The sequence below is a fragment of the Pezoporus wallicus genome, unplaced genomic scaffold, assembly GCF_028554395.1.
Source record: "Pezoporus wallicus isolate ANWC-B61680 ecotype Strahan unplaced genomic scaffold, APGP_CSIRO_Pwel_v1 contig_5767, whole genome shotgun sequence".
NCBI classification, from domain to species: domain Eukaryota; kingdom Metazoa; phylum Chordata; class Aves; order Psittaciformes; family Psittacidae; genus Pezoporus; species Pezoporus wallicus.
The window spans coordinates 8,096,077-8,120,757 of NW_026640599.1; the positions used below are offsets into that span (position 1 = coordinate 8,096,077).

Consider the following 24,681-nt stretch of genomic DNA (forward strand, 5'->3'; position numbering starts at 1 on the left):
ACATACATCAAGGTATGGATGCATCCAACCATCCACCTTCAGACAATCTCAGCATCTGGACATTATCCTCACCAAGTGCTTCAAATGCTGCTTCTACCATCCACAAATCCCTCCAGTTACTTCCTAGGCTTCCCATCACCCCTGCCCAGTACTGTGTGTCTCAGTTGTGACTCTTCCAGCGCATTCGTTTGCAGCAACACGAGCAACTTCCTCCTCTAGCACTGACTGCCTGGGGCCTGTACCTGTCCTGCTCCTGCCGCTGACAAATTTCCTGTATGAATGCTCGTAATGACCTTGCCAGACCTCATCACCACCCCTGACACAGAGCCAGATGTCTTCCCTTGCCTTTCAGTGTTATTTAACTGAAAACCACATGATGTCCCAAGGTTTAACTACATCCCTCCCCCCCCCCCCCCCCCTTTTTTTAAGTAATGAAAAAACGTGATACTACAGGTTGCTCAGTAGCGATTTTTCCAGCTCCTTCACTGCTTTCTTAATCTCAATGCCAATCTGGCATAAATCTTTGGAAGTATGAATTGCGTAACGTGTGCAGTGTATGGTATGTAGCTGGCAAGATTAGGGCTTGTAGTCTCAGCATCTTTACATAAAAGAGGCTCTGGAGAACCAGGCAGAAGGTGGCCAGCCACAAGGGAGACAAGTAGCCCAGAAGTTAAACAAGTGTCAGCTGCTTTTAAATAATCTCATAATACAGCTGCATTAACACACTGTGGCACCATTAGGCACTCACAATAGTGGTTCAACTTCAATGCAAGCTGAAGAAAAAAGTGCTGAGCAGTCATGCTACTGTTTGAATATTCTTCTATGTGCAGAATAGAAAATGCTAATAACGCATTAAGGCCTTCCAAACCATGGCTCTGAGCACATTCAAAACTAGTATTTTCTGCATGTAACATTTTTAATACATGCAGCTTGTTGACCTCTACAATTAAATCGATGTATTTAGCAAAAAAAAAAAAAAAAGTAAATAGATGTCCTGTTGGCAGGATACAACATCTACACATTTACCCTGTCCCGTGCAGCATCTCTGCCTGATTTGTAAAATCGCATGTGCATTTTGGACAGTGCTATATAAATGGGGGGTATAGTTTCACCACTGCAAAACATCAGCCCAGCAAGAGTTTTGCTTTGGATTAAAGGAGAAGACAGCCACCTGCTTGCTGTGCTCTTGACACGCCTATCTCCGTGGTCAGCCTGCTCTTTGTGTATGCTGGTCACACAGCCATTTTCAGCTGCGGCAGCGGCACAAGCTGGTAGCACATTGGTGCTAGGTTATACCCTTACACACTAAACAAAACCCATGACCAGGAAATTTGAACACGTCTCTGATCTTATCTTCATCTCTGTTGCTCAAGGGGAATAAGGTTTTTTTGTAATCATCCAGAAACTGTGGCAACATTAGTTTACTTTATCTCCATTGAATGTCATTTGTTTGCACTCCTTTCACACAGAACCAGATGCACACATACAATGCTTATAGATTAAATATCACACAACATACACAGCCAGGAGTTATTTCCAGTTCTTGGTTCAGTCTTTTTTTTCCTCAGCCCCTTTTCTCTGCTTCCTCCAACTCTTTGGCCATTTGTAATTTCTATAGTGACTGCACAGCCAGACTTAGACCTTCCCCTCTCCTCACCTGCCCTATGCACGACAGAGTGTGCACATGTGGAGGTGGCGACCTCAAAAAGTTCAATATCCCAAGTTTTCAGGCTTCTGTTCTTTTACATGCTTGCCCAGTCAGCCTGCTTCATTCCTGGCTTCAAACCTAGCTTCCAGCTTGCTTACTTTTATTATACAGCAAAAAGAAACCACAGTTTGCAATTTATGGTGCCCAGTAAAAGGCAGCTCCAAGCAGGTCCCAGAGGAGCAAAGAAGCAGAAAACAAAAACAAATGCCTGACAATTGCACATTAGCACAGTCTGCAATAACAATGATAAAAACTCTGCCGCATCCTTGAAGAAAGAAGGGCAACAGATGTATTTTTTAAAAATGCCAGTTCTGAAACATCAGAACACAACTCTGTGGCATGGAAGTGCTTATGGGCAGGATGTAGGGACACATACAGTCCTGCCAGAGCTTACCTCATGAGCCTGCACAAAGCATATTGAGCACCCAGAACTGAACCAGTGCTTCCTGACAGCTCAATAAACTGCTGAAAAGTAACACGTGTAACTCACTGAACAGCTCAACTGCGTGCCAGGCACATAAGGTGAAAAGGCATCTGCTAGAAGACTTAAAGGAGCAGTAATAACTTGGTTGTCATTGTCAGATAGCTTTTTGCCAAGACAAAAATAATAAACCAAGAACAGGAGGTGACAGAAGTAAGAATATTAGTTTTCGTAAGTCTTTACTCTTTCAGATTGCTGCTCTGAGTCATGACCTATTTCCCCTAGAGCAATACAGCTGAGAGCAGAGAGGGATCATTCAGTGAATCAAGAACACTGATCAGACTGTGGTTTTGTGCAAGATAACCAATATAACAAAAGGTTACTACCAATTAAGTTAATATTAAAAAATAAAGTCAGTATTTGATCATTTATAAAGTCTATAGCAAAAAAAAAAAAAAAAGCTGTACTTACTTTAAACATTGCTGCTTGAGGCTCCCCTAGTTCATGAAATGGAGGTTTGCCTGTTGCCATTTCAATAATGGTGCAACCTAGTGACCAGATATCTGCTGGTGCACCGTATCCTCGTGGCCCTTTATCAATGATTTCTGGAGCCATGTACTGCAAGGTTCCTGGTAAGGTCAAAAGGAATAGTCAAGTGTTACAGTTTTCATTCTTACTAAAAAGAATTAACACACCACTAAGCAAGTCAAAAATTGCCAAATGCAACCTTTCAGAGCCAAAATATTTGATTTCCCCTTTCAGCGCTAAAACATATTAACATCTTTTCTATAAATTATCTCGCCTCCCTTTCTAATACAAGGCTTCAAACTGCTTAAAGTATATTTGTCACATAATCCAAATGCTTCCTCAGAATGTAAAATTATATCAAACAATTTTTGCAGAGACTAAATTGTAAAAATTATACATGTAAAAGGTGATGAAAACCTTCAAATTACAGATAGTCTGTACTACTTTCTCCATATGAATGCCTACTGGCTCTGTTATGACATCCTTAAATTCTTTTTCTTCTTCAGAATGCAATAAAATTACACTGTTGTAAAGCTGTGAATTATTAAGAAAAGAACATCTGGTGAAGATAAAAGAGATTGCATATTACTATGATCACTAAATGTGACTGGTGTAGAACAAAAGTTCAAGCCACAGCTTTGCCCTCAGGCTGTGTGTCTTGAATGGAGGTGGGTAACATTTAAACCACTAGAAGCCTGATACTTCGAATCATGTGATTGTATTGCATAAAGCCTAAAATCCACAGAGTTTATGTACTGAGTTAAGGAACAAAACAAATAGCAAGAGATCTTTTAAAACTATCTAGGCTATAGCTACCTGCTTACTGATTTTAAATCCAAAAGAACTTGAGTAAAATATTCTCACGGTAAATTCCATGTCTGAAGCATAAGCAGGGCTGCAAATGTGAACGAGAACAAAGAAGGAGGGCACAAGGAAAGATGTACCTCTTCTTATTACAGTATGGTGACTTTAATTCAGATACCATTTCTCCATATACTATCTCTTATAGCAACTAGTTATTGTCTTCTGTCTTCCACACAGGACTAATGGCTATTTCTGTGTACTTACTTAAACTGCAGGCCAGTATGAGGCTTGTGATTTTTGATATCAGCACATGGCCATATAAAAAGTGAAAACATCATGTTATCTGTATCTTCACTGATAAAAGGGTTGAGTAATTATGCGACCATATATTCATTTTTCAATGTGGACTTTTAGCTGTTACACAGCAAATTCTGTTTTCCCGGAATACTGCTAGTTTTTACCACCTTGTTGTATATTAAAGCTTTTCTGCAACATACCAGCCCAATATTTTTATGTCTACTGTTCTTTTTACTGCTGACAACACCAAGGTAGCCAGTTGATTTGGTTTTATAATTAATGCCTCAAAACTGAAAATATTTTTAAGTTTGTGTTTGGTTTTCTGCACTTTCAGACATACTTCAAGACATACTCATGCATGCATGAGTTACTAATCCCTAGATTAATAAGTGAAAAAGTTGATGTATCCCAGCAACTTTTGTTTCCAGATATAATTGCAACAAATCAATTGCTACTTAACGGAAAACACTTAGAAGAAAAACTATGACCCCAACACACTGAAGAAGTGTTTTTTATAAGAAAACGAGTAAAATGGAAGAAATTACAAAAGGAAAGGAAAGAGAAAGGTAAAGGGAGAGGAAAAGGGAAAGGGAGAGGAAAAGGGAAAGGGAAAAGGAAAAGGAAAGAGAAAGGGAAGGGAAAGAAGGGAAAAGGAAAGGGAAAGGGAAAAGGAAAGAGAAAGGGAAGGGAAAGAAGGGAAAAGGAAAGGGAAAGGGAGAGGGAAAGGGAGAGGGAAAGGGAAAGGGAAAAGGAAAGAGAAAGGGAAGGGAAAGAAGGGAAAAGGAAAGGGAAAGGGAGAGGGAAAAGGAGAGGGAAAAGGAAAGGGAAAGGGAAAGAAGGGAAAGGGAAGGGGAAAGGGGAAGGGAAAGCAAGCCTGTGTTTATAGTGATTACACTCCCAGTCATTCTTCCCTGAAAATAGAGACCTAATTTTGTTTTCATCACAAATCCAAAGAGTCTCTTGGCTCCAACTCTAAATCTATCATCAAACCCCATATAAACTCTGCTAAATTACTCTTACCTGTAAAAGTTTCGGTGCATGGACTGATTCCTGCCAGCCGTTTGGAAGTACCAAAATCAGATATCTTCACCACGCCACTATAGGTGTTCACCAAAACATTATCCCCCTGTGGTTTGGATAAGAGAGAGAAGGAGGGAAGACAGATGAGTACAGATTCCAAATCCCAATCCCAATACTCCTTCAAGTTTGTGGTTATTTTTGTAAGATACCTTTCTACAAAGGGATTTTCCTGCAGCACCAGGGAGAAGGGGCTGTTTTATTCTTTCCTTTTGTTTTAAGCTTCCATGAAATACTACTAAAAATTCTACTTCAGGTTAGAGTAAAACTAACTGAACTAAATAAGATAAAAAGCAAATCAAACAAGACCCACTAAAGGAAACTTTACCTTTATATCTCTGTGTACAATCTGGTTCTCATGCAGGTACTTAAGGCCTTCCAGAATCTGCTTGGTGTAAAATTTAATTGTAGGTTCTTTCATTGGGCCCCACTTAGATCTTAAGAGAGCTGAGAGACTGCCTACAAGAGTTAAGAAGAAAGTATCAAGATAGTAAATCCTCAATTAGCACAAAACATTGAAGTCTGGATTAAGCCTTTGCTCAATATCCTAACACAAGAGAAATGCAGTACCTATAATTAACCCAAATTATTCCTAGATCCCTCAGAACACATAATTTGTTGCTGGTTTAGACTGGTTATTTCTTTCTTGCCAGCTCAGCTTTCACTTCCAGGACAGGAATAAATGTTACAACAGGGCTGGATGCATCCCCATTACTTAGTCAAACAACTGTTGAGACTAGGACTAGCAACCATGTAGCCCTTTAATGAAATAGAAGCTAAAGATAACACTGTATGATATTATATGCTATAATATGTGTCATGTGTTTCATGAGCCACATGCATGGATTTACTTGGGGTGGGGAGGGGAGAAATAAAAAGGCAAGAATCTTTTCCTTTCAAATACAGGATTAACTTTTGGAAATATTCAGAGACAGAAGGAAGCAAGTTCCTGAAAGAAACCAAGTAGTGGATGTTCAGGGTTGGAGACAGGCAATCTACACCTCCCCTACTTCTAATGTACTTAATCTTTTTTTGAATAACACAAATATTTTAATCATGAAGCAAAATAAAGACAGATTTGTTTTTTCTGCTCATAATAAACTAACTGCAGTGGTTCTACTTAATGCCAGACAAATTCAGCTAAAGGGATTTTCAGTCCACTTCAACACTTTTCTGAAGTGAAGTTTCCTCGAAGAATTTTGCATAATCTGAACAGCTGGTTCCTTGATCTGAATCAGTTCAATAATATCTTGGCACTAGCAACTAATCAGCTTACTACTGTGCATATAAGAACAAGAACTAAACAAGGTGATAATTTTAACAAGTGCAGAAAAACAAGCGGAAGTGTTGGTGCAAACTCATCACATCTGCATGCATCATATGCCAGCGTCTCAGCTTTTGGGTGAGAAGGTCAGAGAAATTAAAAAATTAAACAACTTCCCTATGTTGCATGCCCAGATGTATTGAATTACACTGAATGTTTTTGTCTTGATCTTCCCTAGGAAACTGGAATTTATTTCCCGATTTTTCTTCTTTCTGTTTTCATTTTGGAAATTATATTCATACAAGAATTTAACACTCATTCTGACACATACTTGACACTGAAGAGCAACTGGCAAAAGGGAGATGGAAACATGACCTAGAGAAGATATAAAGGGACTTTACATCTTAACATGAAGAGAAGGATAGAGAAGGAAAACTTGGAAATTATAAGCAAGGGAAGTATACAACTTTAATCTACCTAGGAAATGGCAGTGCTTTATCTATAGCAGTTACAGAATAGTACTTAATAGCTCAACCAGTGTTACTGCTTAACAGAAACTTACCCTAAAAGCTCCAATCATCATTCAGATGCTCAGGCTAAATGGGACTATACAGCTCAAACTCCACTGTTTCATAACACATGGGTATTGACACCAGATACTTTTAGTGACTTTTCTCTAGATTTATAATTATTACAGAAAGAGAAGAGGGTTCTGGGACTTGTGCACCTCAAATCTATTATTTATATGAGAAAAATGCCACCTGTAGTTAATGTTTCAGCAGAAAAGCCAAACACAGTGCACAAACATAGAAGTGTTTTCAGTAAGTTTAGAGTACCAACTGCTTTTGATTCCTTGGAGAGATTAAGCTCAGAATGATACAAACCTCCTGGCACCTGCTCCATAAAAATCTTAATGTATCCATCTTCAGAAACAGATCCAAGATACTGAACAATGTTCCGATGTTTTAAATATTTATGTAGTGCTATCTCTTCATGAAGAGGTTGAGAATATCTATTAAAAAAAAAAAAAAAAAGGCAAGTGGAGTATGTTATCGTGCAGGAAAAGGTTCTAGCCTACACTTAAATGCTAGTTTGCAAAGAGAATGGATTTTAGGGATACTGACCCAACTTTCAGCAAACCTCTTGTCAATGACCTTCAAAATGCAGTGTGACTGGCTGCCTACTCAGAAAAAATACAGAAGTAGGTCTCAGAGGAACCCTGAAGGAAAAACATGCCCTCAAAGAATTTATTTCTTCTGTATTGTTACATAGTACTGTTTTTGTCTGCAAAACTCTGTTTATGCTTTTCCGCCTCCCCAAAACCAATATGAGATACAACTACAACTTAAAATCCCCAAATATTTTATTCTAGAATTTGAAGTATATATATAAATCATAAACCCGTGGTATTTATGATATATATAATACCTTTTCCAAAAAATAAGAAGTCTTTATTTTCTAAAGGGTAGTGTTGAGTACTAGGGGGAAATGATAACTGAATTTTAGTACACTAAACTAACAACATAGAAATACATGCCAAGAACGCAAAGTTTTTTGGCAAACAACAGCAGTTTCATTAGCAATGTGTATGTAACAATAAATCAGATCTTACCTGCTGTCTCTCTCGGGTATTTCTTTGATGGCTATTCGGACCTGGTTGCTAAGGTCTCTTCCAGCATAAACTATTCCGTAAGTACCTTTCCCTAGAACTACCCTGTCACCATTCTCATCATAATCATATTCATACTGCGAGCAGAAAAGATAAACAAAACAGCACAGAAATTGTTGTCACTAACATTTGACATTACAAAGACCTTTAACAACAGTTATGTGCTATACTGAGTTAGTATGACACAGAGTAGTTACTGCAGTACAGCTGTAGTACACCAGGCTACTCACCGGCCTGGTACATTATACAACTTGTAAAATGTCCATGTTACTTGCTTTGCAAAACAGTCTTCCCTGACCAACTTTGAAGTGCATTCACCCAAACAAGGAAGACAGCAGCGTGTCAAATTCAATGAAACAGTGCTGCCAAAAGAACACGCTAAGGTATCATCTCTAAGAATTGCTGACAGAGCCCTTAAAATACATAAATGTATGGAACATAGAATCATGGAATTGTTTAGGTTGGAAGGGACCTTAAAGATCATCTTGTTCCACACCCCCTGTCACGGGCAGGGGCACTTCCACTATACCAGACTGCTTAAAGCCCATCCAGCTGGGCCTTGAACACTTCCAGGGCTGGGCCAGCCACAGTTTCTGTGGACAAGCTGTTCCAGTGCCTCACCACCCTCACAGTGAAGTATTCCTTCCTAATATCTGATCTAAATCTACCCTGAGTAGTTTAAAAAATAGATAAAAGTGACATTCTCATTACAGGGAGTGGACAGTGTTTTAAGATCCTAAAGTCTTATTTGATCTTAGCAACTGCAAAATTCATTGCTGACATATTCCCCTCCTTATCAGCTTTTCCAAAAGGCAAGGGGAAATAAAAAATGCTTGTCTTCTCCAAGAATGATTAAATATATGAAGTAGTGGTGTCCATTGCTGCTGAAACATGGCAGGTCATGCTGCCAGCTGAGTTTACTGCTGGTTTACTGGCTTCGGTAAATCTACAGTAATTTACACCACCTCATGATCTCGTCCCATATAGTGATCTTATCAGAGAACTCTCCTACTATAAAGGTCAGTGAAAAAGCTGATTGATGCTCAATGGAAGTGTATCTTAGACACTAAATAAAACCAAATGTCTTATGGAAGTTGGGTTAAGCAGCAGATCCTAGAATCAAATCAGGGAACTGATAAGGGATATTGAAAAAGCATTTTTGCAAAGACATAAGAAAGGAATTTGACAGTTTCATAGCCTCAGATATTATCAGAAGTACACAGACCTCCCTTACTATCTTCCCAAATCCAAGATGTTCCATATGGGAAAACTGCAGGGTATTCTCTGTGGCTTCATATGGATTCTGTATTTTAGAAAAACAACCAACCTTTTTACAGTGGCCACAACTACTGACATTTCTGTCAATTACCACTTTTTCTGCTACACCCAATAAGGCGCTCTCATACAGAATGCAGTCTTCAGATCTATCTCTTTGAAGTGTCTTCCCAGTTCATATTGCAATGTCCGCATGTCACTGGCTTTCCCCTCTCTTTTCATCAGCAAAGATGGTAAGTTTCATGCTGCTGTATGGAAGGTGCTAAAGAAAAACCATCTGTCGTTTATCCTAACAGCATATTCTGCTCAGTGGAACTAAACTTGAGCTAGCGCAGCTTCAGTACAGTTTCAATTTCCATGTTTCAGCGCTTCACGGTTCATAACATAGTTTCGTTATATGACAGGTATAACTGACCCAAAACGCCATATGTAAAACTTGTCAGGTTCTTTGGCAGCAGCATATCCAACTTTCACAGCTATCATATGACATAAAACTGTGCAAAAAAAGACAGCAGTCACATTGTAGAATTTAAGGTTGACAGTAACCTTATCTGCAACAGACTTGTCCTAAGCCAACTCTTAAATTACTGTGGAGAAACCCATGTTCATTAATATGGGTCCCATAATACATGGAAATCATTGAGATTTATAGTTCTGTGCTAGTTCGTAGACAGTTTAATAGACTTGTATATACTTGATGCCACTTTACATTTGCCTCCTTTTTTTCCAAGGGCTACAAAGATCAAATAAATCACTGCTGGTTGCCAGAAGTCTGAATATGTGATCCACTGGATGCTGAATTCAACCATCGGGTATGAGTAAACAAGTGTTCGTAGCTGACCTTCTGCATTGAATGGGGTAGGTCACAGTCTGATCTCTAGTATATAACATTTGGAGTACAGAAGGTACTCTTAAAGTGATAGGAACTTCTTCAATATCAATATCCAGAAGTGAATACCTTAAGGTAGAAAGGACTGCCCACACTCACTCTTATTCTAAATGCTTTTTAGCTATAAAACTAAACTGTATTTGCTTTCAAATAATACCACAGTCCAAAATATTTAACCTTTTAGAAATTAATTCTAACAGAATTAATTAGAAATTCTAACAGAATTATTTCTGTTAGAAAACATTCTAACAGAAATAATATTTCCTACTCCCAAACTGTGCTCAAGGTTATTTCTTCCTCTTTCCAAGATACGAACAGATGGTTTATATATGGTAAGAACTGCTTTCTCTGTGCTTGTCAAGCCCATCAAAACCATACAAAGCTGCATGTGCATGTTATCTTTGCTTAAATGCAAGATTTCAGGCTGCAGAAAGACATCAAATGTCTTTGCTCATTTATAAGCTAAACAAATAAATACTCCCCTTCTGTATCTTGATTTCTGTTTTAATTTCCTGACCTAAGGTATTAAGTACAAGGTGATAATAGTGAGAAATTCAAGGTATGTAGAATTATATAGCTTAAAGATTTATTTAAAAGTAATTTCTGTAGCTGTTCCTTCATACATCAACCCACACAGGATTGTTTCTTGCTGTGCATTCTCAAGTGATTTTTCAAGTCCAATATTTAAAAGGCTCAAGTCATGGTGAGCTCACTTCCTCTGAAAGCCTATTATACAGTTGAATAGATTATGCTGTTTGGAGATTGTCCTGCTATTAGCTAAATATGTAAGTATGTAATATAAAATCTGCAGCTATAGATAATAGCCTGTCTTTGCCAAGGTGGAGCCCTGATCCTATGCCAACAACACAGATGTATGTATAAAGCTGAGTTTAATAGATGTGCTTCTCTTGTCCTTTTCACTTGAGGAGAGAATTCTGTGGCCATTATTCACAAACTTCAGTGCAAAAACGCATCTTCCCCACAATGCAATTGCATTCAACAGTCCAGTACACAGTCTTCTACTTTCTTACTGCTCTTCCAAAGCCTTAGGTACTACAAAAGGATCACTATCATAAAGAGCTGCTCTGAGTTATAAGCCTAAGAGAATTGCTGGAATGAGACACAGTCAGAAAGATACCCAACTCAAACAACATCAGGGTTTCTACACTCATAAATCAGATTGAATTTGCTTGACAACAAATAAAACAACACACCTTTTATGGTGGTATTTCAGATTTCAAAACAAATAAATAGAAGCACAGCATATATACTTAAAAAGTGCTAAAATGCCGGACTTTTGCTATGAGGCAGTGTGGCTTATGAAGACATGGATCCAGCTGCCTGAACCTCCATAAAATTTGAATAACTTTTCAAGTTTTGTTTTCTTTTTCCCCTGTGTACTAATTATAAAGAAAGCCTGCAGATACTAGGTTCCTAACATGGATGTTTCAGTGATAAGTAAGAAGCATGATGGATTAATCTGATCGCAAATATCTGTAAATCTCTGTGACAGAAAAAGTCTGTTAAATGGAATTACTTGGAGTAGTAATAGTACCAGGTATCAGCTAGAAAAACTGAAGTACCTTTGCTAAATGGCTTTCTCCTAGAATTTATTAAATATCTTTTTTATCCATATAAGCCAGCTGATACCAGATGATTCTCATCTATAGATTGTTTGCAACATAACACCCTTTATTATGGATTTCGTAGTTTACAGTGGTAACAGGCTCCCTTTATCAAAAATGTGTGTTTTAAAATGAATGGAAGTCTTGAACACAAAGAGTTTTGTAAGAATTGAAAATTCATATACAATTCAGGGTTTAAATGCTATTTAATTATCTTTCTAGTATACTGAGACAAAGTACAGGGAAGACTGAGAATAAATTTCAGAGTTCTTGAATCTTTTATGCTTGACACATACCTCCAATGTGTCTCCATCTATTTCTCCCTCTAGTTCCAAAGTATTGCCAATGGCATCAGACAAAATTTCTTTTACCAACCCACAGAATCTAAAAAAAAAGTAATAAATAGCACAGCATCAAAGAAAAGTATCTTTTCCTAAGATTAAACATACTTTGCAAGGTGGACTTAGCTTTCAACCTAATAAATTGACTAGCATGTTCATTAGGTTTCTTTCATTACTTACTTTCTCCACATTTATCTTATTTTAAATGAGGAAGAATGTCAAACACACACTGAAATGACTAATTATTTATAAAACTATTTTATTTGTTGTATCAGAACCCAACACTTGCTTGTTTTTGTAATTGCACAGTAAAATCTTGGTAGATCCAACTTGATTATTTTTTCTGAACACTTTGACAGAAAGTGCTTAGTATGGCCTTGTATTTACAAATGTAATTAGAAAAAAAGCTGAGATATTAAAAAATTAAAAATTGATTTTCAGTGGTTCAATTCAGTAGTGCTAAATTTGTGGCATCGTATTGGGTGGTTCTCCTTCTGTGTACTGATGAGAATTTTATTACTTTCAGTTTAATTTAGATGTTCCTATGAACTTTGGTTAAAGTGAGATTACTCAGTATTTCTGAAAAACAGGTTTTGTGGTTTCTAGCCTGGCAGAAAGCCAAGAATATAAAAGTAATAACGTGTTTTGAAGAATAGGGTTTTAAGTAATTTCAGCTAGTTCTCTGGGATGGAGATCCTAAAGTACAAGGATATATTTTCCTGTAGTTTCCTGCCCAAGCCACTCACTTTTTTCCACATTCTGTAACAAATTATTAAAACTATTATAAAGCATTCACATCTCTTGCACTGACTAATAGTCACACATCTTTGGAACAGGCTTCTGTAGTGCAGTGCATAAGGCATAGAAAATTGTGACCGTGTTTCATAACACACAAATTGCAATGCCAAATTAAGTCTGAGCAGGTAACATTAATTTTAGTGCTTCCTATCTTTTATGCAATGCACTCTGCTGAACCCAAACCAATATGTGACCTTACATGACATGGCCAAGTCACAGAAAAGGAAAATAATAGTTATAAATTAGAATAAGCTATTTCAGCCTTTTCTCAGACCTAATAACTTCTGGGTAAACTGATTAGAACCAGCCAACAAGTGTAATGGGACAGTGGTCTCACCACCTTAAGTATCACTGATGTTAGCCCATTGCTTCTGAATCAAGGAAAAATAAGTGAAGAAACAATTTCTGAAGCAAAAACGTCAGCTTTCAATCTTTGATAAATCAATTCTATTTAGGAAATAGATCTCTCATGCAATACCCACACAAACTATACTCACCTACTACATTGGTGTTCTGTAGAAAAGTAGATTTGAAAGTCATCAGAGTTGTCATGGACATAAAGAAAACAACATCGTTCATCAAACTTGGAAATGCTGCAAAATTCACATTAAGAAATTACCATTTTGGATGTAACTATTGGAAGAAATAGAGCAAGGAAGAGCTTTTTTTTTTTAATTAAAAACACTTAGCAAACATCTTTTTCACAGTTAATTACCTCAGAGGGGCAGTATGCAATTATATTTATTTTCATTACAATTGGAAGCTTTGAGTTTGTTCTTGTATTCTACAATCCTATCCCAAATTTGACAAATGATTAGGCTACTGCTTACTTTGGTAAAATACTACACTGAAGTGGTTTGAAGTTTGTTTGTTATTTGCCTCCCCTTCCTTTTTTACACAGCTCTGTCAGCTTTTGTGGTATTTGATGACACCTCAATGGGAAGTGAATTGCTTTGACACTAATGCAGCTAAGAAGCCTTTCTTTAAAGCTTGACAAGTACTTCTGCTTTTTATAATTCCATTATTCCTACAGTAAAACTAAACTGGGAAATACCTACAATGTAGCAGATCTTTCAAAGTATATACTGTTATGGCCTGAATACTGATAAACAAGTTTCAGGACAACCAGTATTTACTCCAGATTGCAGCAATAATTCTGACAATGATTATTGCATATTTTGTCCTGCCAGCGCCATATACATCCCATCTAAATGCACTGAAGTGAGAAGTGAAGAGGCCATAAAACATTATATCAATATGAAAGTAAATTTAGGCATTAACCTCTTATTCCAAAGACTTGCACTTCAGCATTATTCTACATAGATGCCAAGCCGTTATGCTTGTTAAGGTATTCTCCTAATTTTTGTGCATTAAATACAACTGATGAGATTCTTGCCTGATCTGTTTAGTCAAACTCAGATTTCGGTTAGCTTCTGATGAGCTAATAAGTTAAAATACATGACGGTAGACAATAGAAAAGTTGTAGAATGTTACAAAACCAACTTGCTGAAGCATCATAAAGGGCTACATTGACAAACGTTACAAAAAATTAGAATTTTGCTGGAAGATTTCTTCAGAAATATGTGAAAATACATTATGCCATTCTGTAGCTTCATTCTAGCCTAGCAATTTCTAGTCTAGCAAGGCAAATTAATACATACCTGACGTGAGAACTATGCAACAAAGCAAGATGATTCTTCCAAAGGCAAATATAGGATAGACAAGACAGCATCTAAGTATTATACTGTATTATAAAAAGTGCAACGTAGGTGGATGAACTGGTTAGCATAAATAACTTTAGAACTTTGACAGAGTATAAGTTAACCGAGACTTTTTTCCAAAGTGACTGTGATTTCAGAAGTACAGCAATTGTAAGTTATCACATACAAAGCAAAGATCTAATTCCACCAAGTTTAAAAATATTGTTTCTTTCAGCTTTGTAATCCCCAGCAGTGAGTAAGAATTGAAGCAAATGCATTGCTTGATTCCACTTAATTGTTACTTTTTCAAAGTTTAATTTCTGTGCAATGTGTTGTCTGAAGGCAATTAATATGTTTCAGAAATCTTATGCTGAGTTATGCTCAGTTATCATCTCCACAGACCTAAGTAACAACAACTTCACATCCACTTACATTGCACTGGAGTAGTAGAATAAAATATCACATTGGAGTGATTTAAACCAAAGCCAGCTTTTCTTTTTTTTTTTTTTTAAGAAGAAGAAAATGCTACAGTTGTAGTAGAATATGTGCAAATCCACAATTGAGACTTTATAGCAATAAACACTCCCCTTATTCAGAGAAATTAGAAATACTTTTTCACTGAGCTTATTTTCTTAAGCAAATTATTCAAGTTCAGGGAACACAAACTTGGGATGTAAAAGTTAAGTGTTTAGGGTCAAAATCACAGCTGAGAAGCCCTTTTGAGAACCACAGAACTCATTAGGTATCTGAATTCATGTTTGTACTTGAATCAGAAATTTTTTCAAGCTCTTAAGCTTATGCACTCACACAAATGGCTCCACCCAACAGCCATTTACATCCCCAGAAAGGCCAGAACCACCAATGTAGTGACTCGTGAATTTAGAGGGAAGGCAAAATCCCACCTTGTGTTCCCTGTTCTTATGGCTCCTTCACTTCTTAGCTACAGCCTGCATAATTCAGACAAGAGAGCAAGAATGCCATAGACGCACTGCCAGGCTACACAGATAGCTATATAAAATAGATTTATTTTATTTTCTTTTTTTCCTGTCCTGATGTTTTGTGTCTCATTTTTCTGTCACCAAAGTAGTCCAATTTTAGACATGTAAACTAGCTTCAAAATGTAGTCATGTATTTTGCAGTTGTTATTGTCACTATGATTCTTTTCTATCCTTTCAGTTCTCGGAACAACCCTGTTCTTTCTATGTTTGATCTTTTTTTGTACTAATATTTGGACTCATTTACTTGTGTCTAGCGTTTCCACTAATTTAGCATCGCAAAATGGAACTATGTTAATTATTTAAACGTTAGTGCTTGAGAAACTCCACTAGCAGTCTCCTTCCAGCTCAAGAATTCTTTCCTTAGCACAAACTACGTCCATGCCTCATTTAACATGTCTCTAATAATACAAGTTTTAGTAAGTAGGTTTTTTTAGATAGAGCCATGTCAGAAGCATTTCTGAATTAAAACCAGAAAAAAGATACCATCGTTACCTGTTAAAGGAAAACAAACTATTCTTTCACTTACAGAAGGAGCTAAAGGTTTCTGACCTCCATGTTTTTAAATTCAGAGATGGCAATAATGTCACTGAAGCATTTAGAAAAGACATAAATAACAGATACACAATTGAAAATGGGAAAGTATACCAGAGAACATGCATGACCACACACCCCTCTTAGATGTGTATTCCTATAAGAAATAGGTACAGCTCTGCCCAGGCATGGAAAGGGAAATTCTTTTGTGTGGACATTTCAAGGTGGTTTGGACAGAACAAGCTTTTATAATAATGCAAAGCAGCAATTTAAGGCAGCATCCAGATTTCCCACTTAAAGGAAATACAAAACAAACAAAAAACCCCACTTTGCTGTTTTCTGACATACCAACCTTATTCCCCTGATGGAGGAGGCTGTAAAATTCCACTCGTGAATCTGTTTCTGTAAAGATCAAAGAGGTATAATCAACCACAGTTTAACCTTGATATACTATTGAAAACAAAGTCACAGCATGGAAGCAAAATATTTTTTTTTCCAGAATGTCTCTTTTCCTTTCTCTCTTTCTTCCCCCCAAATTTCAAATAAAATGGATGTATAGGTAAAGAAAGGTCATACATTACTGTTCTATTCACTTGAGGAAAATTGACTAGAAGAGGCACAAATGGTGGAAGTAAAAGCTGCATTTCTTCGTATAAAATAAATTTTGAAGAACAGATCTTCAAGTACAATTTACCAAACATTACATTTTGACTCAATACATCAACATTTCATATTAAACATGGAGCAGACTATGCCCTACTCTTATCTAGGATCAAAGGGAAAGGGAGCTTTATATATCTTCCTAAGAGGTATTGAGCCGACAGCTTTGGCCCAGGGAGCACACTGGAGGCAAAACATCATCAGCCTATACCTAGGACTATAGCCCTCCACAAATCTCTCACTAATACGTGGATCTTATTTAACACCGCAAATTTGTTCCATAAAGCTGTCAGACACAGTCACTCAAAGTAGTAAAGCAGAACAGTGTACTGCAAAAGAAGTTCACAGATCCAGGCAATTGTGGTCTTCTCTTCTCTAACATGTTTCTTTTCTGCACCTTGCCTCTCAACATTTTTAGTCTATTCTCCATCTGCATTTTTCTGATATTAAGAAGGGATGGTGAAATACATTCCAGATTTCAAGTCTTTCAATGTGAAACTGAAGTTATTTCTCACTTGCAAGAAATTACATTGTCCATGACTCTGCCTACTCCTTTCCTAATCTCCGTTGTTTCATCCCATAATCCAAGGTTTCAAATATTTAATCTTTTGACACTTACTTGTCACAGGCTGCCATTCTAGTTTCTGGTCTTATAATTGTAAAAACTTCAAAATGTCTAAAAAATTAAACACAATTCTGGGCTTTATCTTTATTTCTTATCTAGCTTTGAGCTTCATCTTCATAAATATCACACAATTCTAGTGAGAAATATTATGAGCAGAACAAATAACCCAAGCGCTTCTAAGAGATGTGGTCAAGACAAATGAAAGATGAACTAGAGGTCAAAAACAGTTGGGTTCTAATCATAGTCCCTCCTTTTACTTTGTCTGTAAAAAGTAAACTTTCATATCTGCACAAAAGAGATACTGAGGCTTGTGCTTCACACAGAAGTAGCAAACTTCAAATTATTATAAAGTGCTCTAAAATCTACACATAAAAAAGTACAACAAATCAGAATACATGAAACACATGTGCTGGTAGTTTTACCATTTCAGTGGGAGAGACATGCCACAAAGACAGAGATCTCTCATCTGCTTCATTGTTGATTGAAACATATGCAGGCTGGTAGACTTTAGTTGGTTCTATCACCAAAACCTGAAAATAAAGAATATTTTTCCTTAATAAACCAGTGGCTAATACACAACAATATTTTCAGATACAGGCAATGGGTAATCTCAAATTAAGGCCTAAAAAAATTTCAGGAGGAAAAAAGAAGGGCAATACAGGGTATGAAGAGGCTGTGTTCCTATGTACAACAAAACAGTGATCACTATTTATTGTATGAGACTTAAAAGTATTTCTTAGAATGTTTTTAGGATGTTGGGTTAAATGTTTTATATACGGTAAATATTAGCAGAATACAAGGGTTTAGTTCATGCAATGAAATAACAGGCAGTTGATTATGTGAGTATTGTGTTTAGAGTCTTACAATTCTTGTTATATCCTATCCAGAAACATAAGAATACAACACTTGATTGGATGTAACATCTTACTGGAAATCTCAGGCCATTAGTTGTTTCTTTCGTTGCCTCAAAAATTATATCTAGCCAGAAAGTCAATCTCTCTTGTCTAGGAGAATGTTCTATGGCGAGTTTCTTGAAACGCTGAATTAACATCAGATTCTGAACTAATGATTTCAAGTACCTAGAATATATCGAATTGGTGAGTTTACAGAGAAAAACAAAATGTGACCAGATTCTAAAACGGCTTAATTTACATATACATCAAAAAAATGAATGGCAAAATTAAATGTACTTTAAAAGCTACCATACTGGAAATAATTGTGTTGATTTTTACAGATTTCTGGAAATAATAGCAAGCTTAGTCAAAACCTTAAGTCATAAACTCACATGGATGTTCATTAACATCTTTGTTCATGTTACATGAGTAGTTATATAATTACATGAGTAGTTATATGGTGATTAGAAAAGGATGTTATCAGCTAGAAGATGATGGGGGAGGGAAGCAGCAGCTAGCTTAGCTCTAAAAGAACAGTTTCACAACCTTTACACGATTGTTTCACAAGGAATCATCACTGATTTCTTATAAAAGATGTGCTTCAATGCAATATAAACCCAACAACGATGAGTAAATTTCTTTCTTTCACCCTTCCTTCCCAAAATAATGAAAAAAACAGAATATAAAGTCAGAGTTACAAATAATCTAAGATGGAAAAAATCCAGATAAATTATCCTAGTGACTATAAGAATTTTTAAATCTGTGAATTTCCCCATAGTTGGGTACTTGAGCTACAGCCTTCTACCACATACCACATGGGAGGTTTCAGCTTAAAAAGTTTCTCTGCTGCTTGTACTGCTTTACCAACGTCATTAGCCAGCATGCTCACACTGAAGAACTGTCCAACATCCCAGTAATTATTCATTTTTTCTAGGCTTCCTTTTCTTCCCAATAAGCTGTTTAACCGTACACCTGTAAAATTTCAATTAAAACCTTATTTTCTGTCAGTAGAAGACTAATAAGTATTTTCACTGCTAAGTCTATCAGTAAAAGACAAAAAGACTTGATTACACATTAGTGGTAAAAATAAAGTGGAGCAAGTTTTCCCCAGCGAATAAACAAAACAAAACAAAACATTGCCCAACGTAAAGACTGGGTCTGCAAATAACATTCCCAATACAGTCCATACAGTCCCAACTCCTGCGACAATGCTGGAAAACCTCTTGCGTTATCTGTCTGGGCTACCTTCCTCCTGTTTGTCAACGTAAGCTGCACATCTCTGTGTCCTCAAGATCCGTATCTACTGCAAGAGATCAATGGCTAAAGGCTCTACACACGTCCACCCCACAATGAGGTCAGGGGAATGATTTAAAGCCACCTTTGCATTCTCCCCCTTTTAGGTTCAAGCATGTGTCTATTGCAACCCATTGCCAGAGGCATTTTGTTTTCTTCATAGGGAGAAAGGCAGAGAACCTGTCTGTGGCACTGTGTGTGGATATTTACCTATTTTTCTCAGTTCCATTGAACTTTCAAACTGTTGTCCTGCAACAAGTAGCAAAATTGCAAGGTTAATTCCAGAATACAGAGTTGACTGGAGTTCAAATCCTTTGCGATACCTGCAGAGAAGAGTCAAGAGCTCACACCTCTGTATAGAAGAACTGAAATACTGCAAAGTTTTGGTAGGTATTTTAAGCTATTAATTTATCACAAGGACAATAAGGCTAGTTGGTACCAATGGCACTTTTTGCAAAGAGCGCTTGAAAGAAAGTAGCTTTTTTTCTTATGATGAGAAAGAAAAACTTCTACTTAGTTTTATGTCTTGCCAGCTTGTGTGGTTTTGTTAAAATGAAACAAACTGATTACTGCAAAACTCGAAAATGCAATAGAACCTGATTTTATTATATTATTCATATGAGAAAAGCAACAAAAATATTAATCTTTAATGCAAGTTTTTTTAAAAAGGCTTAAGCCCTTTGTTTTAAAGCTTCATTCTCATTAAGGGAAACAGACACAGCTGATGGGCTGAATGCACACCACTAGCTGGTGCACAATGAAAAGATCCATCTGAAACTTTTATGGTAACTACTACCCATCCATGTTGCACTAATCATGTTGAGGGAGGAGAAAAAGAGGAGTATTTCACAGAGCACAAACGCACATTGCTAACATTACTGTACTCAGCAGTAGTTTATATGATTATACAAACACTGATGTGAACAGTGTGTTGCGAGCTTGTTTGCACATGCGTGCCTTACTATCTTAAGAAAATTCATAATATAGTTTATCAATACTTTTTCTTATATACAGTAGATCATTGCATTTCCTGAGGATCAGTATGGCAACCATCCTTGCACAAGGGACCACTTTAAGTCCCATGATCTAATTTGTATTTCATTTTGGCCTTGAAGCATATTAATTATAATTTTTTTCTACAAAGATCTGGGTGGATGAAGTTTATCGTTCTGTATTCATGATAGCCTATAAAAAGAAGCAAGGAAATACCTATCCAAAGATCGGGTGCTCAGTAAACCAATTAATCAAACAGAACCCTGAAGAAAAGAGATGAGTGGAACAACTGATTTACTAATTCTTACAGCCCTGCTTTTCATAAACAAAAGTAAAAGTCTGAAAACATTTTAATGCAGATTTTTTTTTTCCGTTACCAGTCAATGGCATGGTCTCGACTACTGGTATCTTTACATTCAGAATCAAGAAACATATCCTTGTAGATCCTCCCACATAAGCAAAACATATCGGGAGCAGGGTGATCACACGTCTGCAGGACTTGAAGCATAACTTGTAGCGCCTTCTCTCTGTCCCCTGCATTATTTCTTCTGAAATCGAATACAGAGAATAAGAGTTCAGATCTGAAACAGTAACTTCAAGATGGTGGAATGACATTATCCACCATCTGTTCCACAACCTATCATTCATTACTATATGCAGATTTGCCTTTATTTAAACTGATTATGATTGTTGGTTGATTTATAAAAAACACAGTTGTTTTGTTTTGTTTTTTATTCTACCATGGGACTCCTAGCTGACATAAGAACCGATTTAAGCCCAGAGCTCCTCTATGAAAAAAAATCTGCCATCTAACTTGATTCCTCCATGTATAAGCACACAGACTCTGCACATCCTGCAATAAGAAACAAGTGCTTATTTAGTGTTCATTCCTAAAAATACTTAACAAAACTGGCCATTTCAGCAATTGAGCTGACAGCTCATTCTGCCATGCCCAAAGCTTGTAATCTTGAATCGAGTTGACCCAGAGCCAATACAAGCCAATGCTAAGTAAAGCAGAAGCCAGGTCAATCCTATTTTAGCCAAAAGAATGAGAGCTCAATATGGCGACTTTTTGTTCTTCCTTTTACCTTCCTGTTTAAGTGTGGAATTCATTATTTACTGCAAAGAGTCACCAAGAACAAACAAAAATGTCTGTTTGCAAGAGTAATGTAAACACAGCTTAAGAGTTTAATAGCCTCCTGAAGACATTTTTTAATCATCAGAGAGATTCAAAATCTTTACCAACTCCTTCTTATAACTGTTTACAATTTTCTAATCCCTACCTTGGTATCCAGGAGTGGGCTTACAAGTACTATGATAACTTTGTCAGCAATACCAGTAGCAGATAATGGCTTCTGGTAAATTTATTATTTGCATGCCCTGAAAGGATTAATATTTACTGTAAAGTGGCTTAGTTCCTTAGGTAACCAACTGATGCAATAAGACCAATAACACATTTGTAGCAAAATTCAGGCGTCTGTGCACTCTAAGTCCTGGAGAACATCTAATAAGATTAAACAGATTTGTAGCTAGCTGTGCAAGCTTTATCCTGCCTTTGATGTCATTGTGTAAACTCTCACAGCGAATACTTGAATATTTTTTAAAGCATTTTTTTTCTTCAGGTTGACTATTGTTCTGAAATTAATACTGGTCTTCTCTAATGAGCACATAAGGAGAAAGTATCTTTTTTTCAGTTCTACGAGAAATAAACAGAAGTTAAAAAGTGGGATAAATCCATTACATAGGTCTGCATACTCTAACGAAACCTGTTCTGAACCAACTGAATTCTCTCAGTACAGGCACCCAAGTTTCACTGTTGTTAATATGAACACGCAGAAATCTGAGTAAACACAGCTTAGAACAAAATTGAGCCCTAAAATGTAAGTCCAACAGCTCCCAAGTAACATGTAAAATAGTCATGTAAGTCAGCACATGTGCAAGCTTTTGTTGAAAAGAAATACACAGCTAGTGTGTACCTTACAGCACTTTAGCATGAAAAAGAAACTTAAAAATTCACTGCTTTCCGTTTAGAACAAGCTTTGACTCAACTCTGCCTTGTATGAAAATATATGAATAAAATTGAGAATATCACAGTATCACAGTATGGTAGAGATTGGAAGGGACCTCAAAGGATCATCTAGCCCAATCCCCCTGCCGGAGCAGGAACATCTAGATAAGGTTACACAGGAATGTGTCCAGGCGGGTTTTGAATGTCTCCAGAGAAGGAGACTCCATAGCCTCCCTGGGCAGCCTGTTCCAGTGTTCTGTCACCCTCACTGAGAAGAAATTTCTTCTCAAGTTTAAGTGGAACCTCTTGTGTTCCAGTTTGTACCCATTACCCCTTGTCCTATCATTGTTTGCCACTGAGTAGAGCCTGGCTCCATCCTCGTGACACTCCCCCTTTATATATTTATAGACACTTATAAGGTCACCCCTCAGTCTCCTCTTCTCCAAACTATAGAGACCCAGCTCCCTCAGTCTTTCCTCATAAGGGAGATGCTCCGCTCCCTTAATCATCTTCGTTGCCCTGCGCTGGACTCTCTCCAGCAGCTCCCTGTCCTTCTTGAACTGAGGGGCCCAGAACTGGACACAATATTCCAGATGCGGTCTCACCAGGGCAGAGTAGAGGGGAAGGAGGACCTCTCTCGACCTACTAACCACCCCCTTCTAATACACCCCAGGATGCCATTGGCCTTCTTGGCCACAAGGGCACAGTGTTGGCTCATGGTCATCCTGTTGTCCACTAGGACCCCCAGGTCCCTCTCCCCTACACTGCTCTCTAACAGGTCGTTTCCCAACCTATACTGGAACCTGGGGTTGTTCCTGCCCAGATGTAGGACTCTACACTTTCCCTTGTTATATTTCATCAAGTTATTCCCTGCCCAACTCTCCAGCCTGTCCAGGTCTCGCTGGATGGCAGCACAGCCTTCTGGCGTGTCAGCCACTCCTCCCAGCTTAGTGTCATCAGCAAACTTGCTGATAGTACACTCAATTCCCTCATCTAAATCGTTGATGAATATATTAAATAATACTGGTCCCAGTACTGACCCTTGAGGCACTCCACTAGTTACAGGCCTCCAACTAGACTCAGCCCCATAGACTACAATTCTCTGGCTTCTCTCCTTCAGCCAGTTCACAGTCCACCTCACTACCTGATCACCCAGACCACACTTCCTTAATTTAGCTGTGAGGATGCTGTGGGAGACTGTGTCAAATGCTTTGCTGAAGTCAAGGTAGACCACATCCACTGCTCTGCCATCATCCATCCACCGTGTTATTTCCTCATAAAAGGCTAAGAGATGGTCAAACATGATTTCCCCCTGGTGAAGCCATGTTGACTGCCCCTCATAACCCTCTTATCCTTGATATGCCTTAAGATGGCACCAAGGATAAGGTGTTCCATCACTTTCCCAGGGATGGAGGTGAGGCTGACCGGTCTATAGTTACCCGGGTCCTCCTTCTTGCCCTTTTTGAAGACTGGAGTGACATTTGCTTTCCTCCAGTCCTCAGGCACCTCTCCCGTTTCCCAAGACTTGGTAAAGATGATGGAGAGTGGTCTAGCAATGACTTCCGCCAGTTCCCTCAGCACCCGCAGGTGCATCCCATCTGGACCCATGGATTTATGGATGTCCAGATTGCTCAACTGGTCTCTAACCCATTCCTCATCGACTAAATATAAAGAGGTGTTATGTACTGATTGGAAAAGCATAATTTTAAAGAAAAAAATACAATGCATAAAGCAAGACCCTGCTTAAAATAGGACGCCATGCAGATTAACACTTCTGGACATCAAAGGATGAACCTGTACACACCAAATACAATACTAGGAACATTTCAAAGGACCAAGCCTTAAATAAACAGGGACTCAAAACTGAGTCTCTTACATGAGAATGAAAAACTCATCATTAAAATATATATTAAAATAAAATTTAGCACATGACAGATATACGCTAATCTAACAGGATATTATTAAAGCAAAAGTCAGTTTAGGTATCTTTATATTAAACTCTGTTTCTCACAGCAGCTGAATTTGATACCCACTGGGCAATAAAACCCCAACATACCAATTACAATAATCTACACTTTTGGGAACGGTTATTGCCTTCTAAAGCAATCTCAAAAATAGATGGCTAACCAAGGAAAACATAAACACACACCCCCAACCTCCATCCCCAAAAAACAACCAACAACAGAAAAATCATGAAATTTAGGTGGCAAGGAACTTCTCTAAGTCAATATAATGAAAATAATAGTCTCGGATAATATGCAGAACCTATTATGCTGGACCATTT

General features: G+C 37.5%; 1 protein-coding gene across 11 annotated transcripts in view; it reads right to left on the reverse strand.

The window, feature by feature from the left end:
• MAP3K15 (mitogen-activated protein kinase kinase kinase 15) overlaps positions 1–24,681 on the reverse strand; it is a 90,010-nt gene that overhangs the window by 10,834 nt on the left and 54,495 nt on the right. For all 11 annotated transcript variants that reach the window (XR_008973508.1, XR_008973509.1, XM_057419471.1 and 8 more), the window contains 13 exons: positions 20,767–20,937; positions 19,607–19,719; positions 18,916–19,075; positions 18,139–18,289; positions 17,633–17,740; positions 16,278–16,327; positions 13,194–13,289; positions 11,854–11,941; positions 7,712–7,845; positions 6,984–7,111; positions 5,164–5,294; positions 4,779–4,884; positions 2,601–2,758 (listed from right to left, as the gene is read on the reverse strand). Coding sequence is in view for 9 of the 11 variants with exons in the window: in XM_057419471.1 (XP_057275454.1) it covers positions 2,601–2,758; positions 4,779–4,884; positions 5,164–5,294; positions 6,984–7,111; positions 7,712–7,845; positions 11,854–11,941; positions 13,194–13,289; positions 16,278–16,327; positions 17,633–17,740; positions 18,139–18,289; positions 18,916–19,075; positions 19,607–19,719; positions 20,767–20,937 (1,594 nt within the window). In the remaining 2 variants the exon portion in view is untranslated. The remainder of the gene's footprint in view (positions 1–2,600; positions 2,759–4,778; positions 4,885–5,163; positions 5,295–6,983; positions 7,112–7,711; positions 7,846–11,853; positions 11,942–13,193; positions 13,290–16,277; positions 16,328–17,632; positions 17,741–18,138; positions 18,290–18,915; positions 19,076–19,606; positions 19,720–20,766; positions 20,938–24,681) is intronic.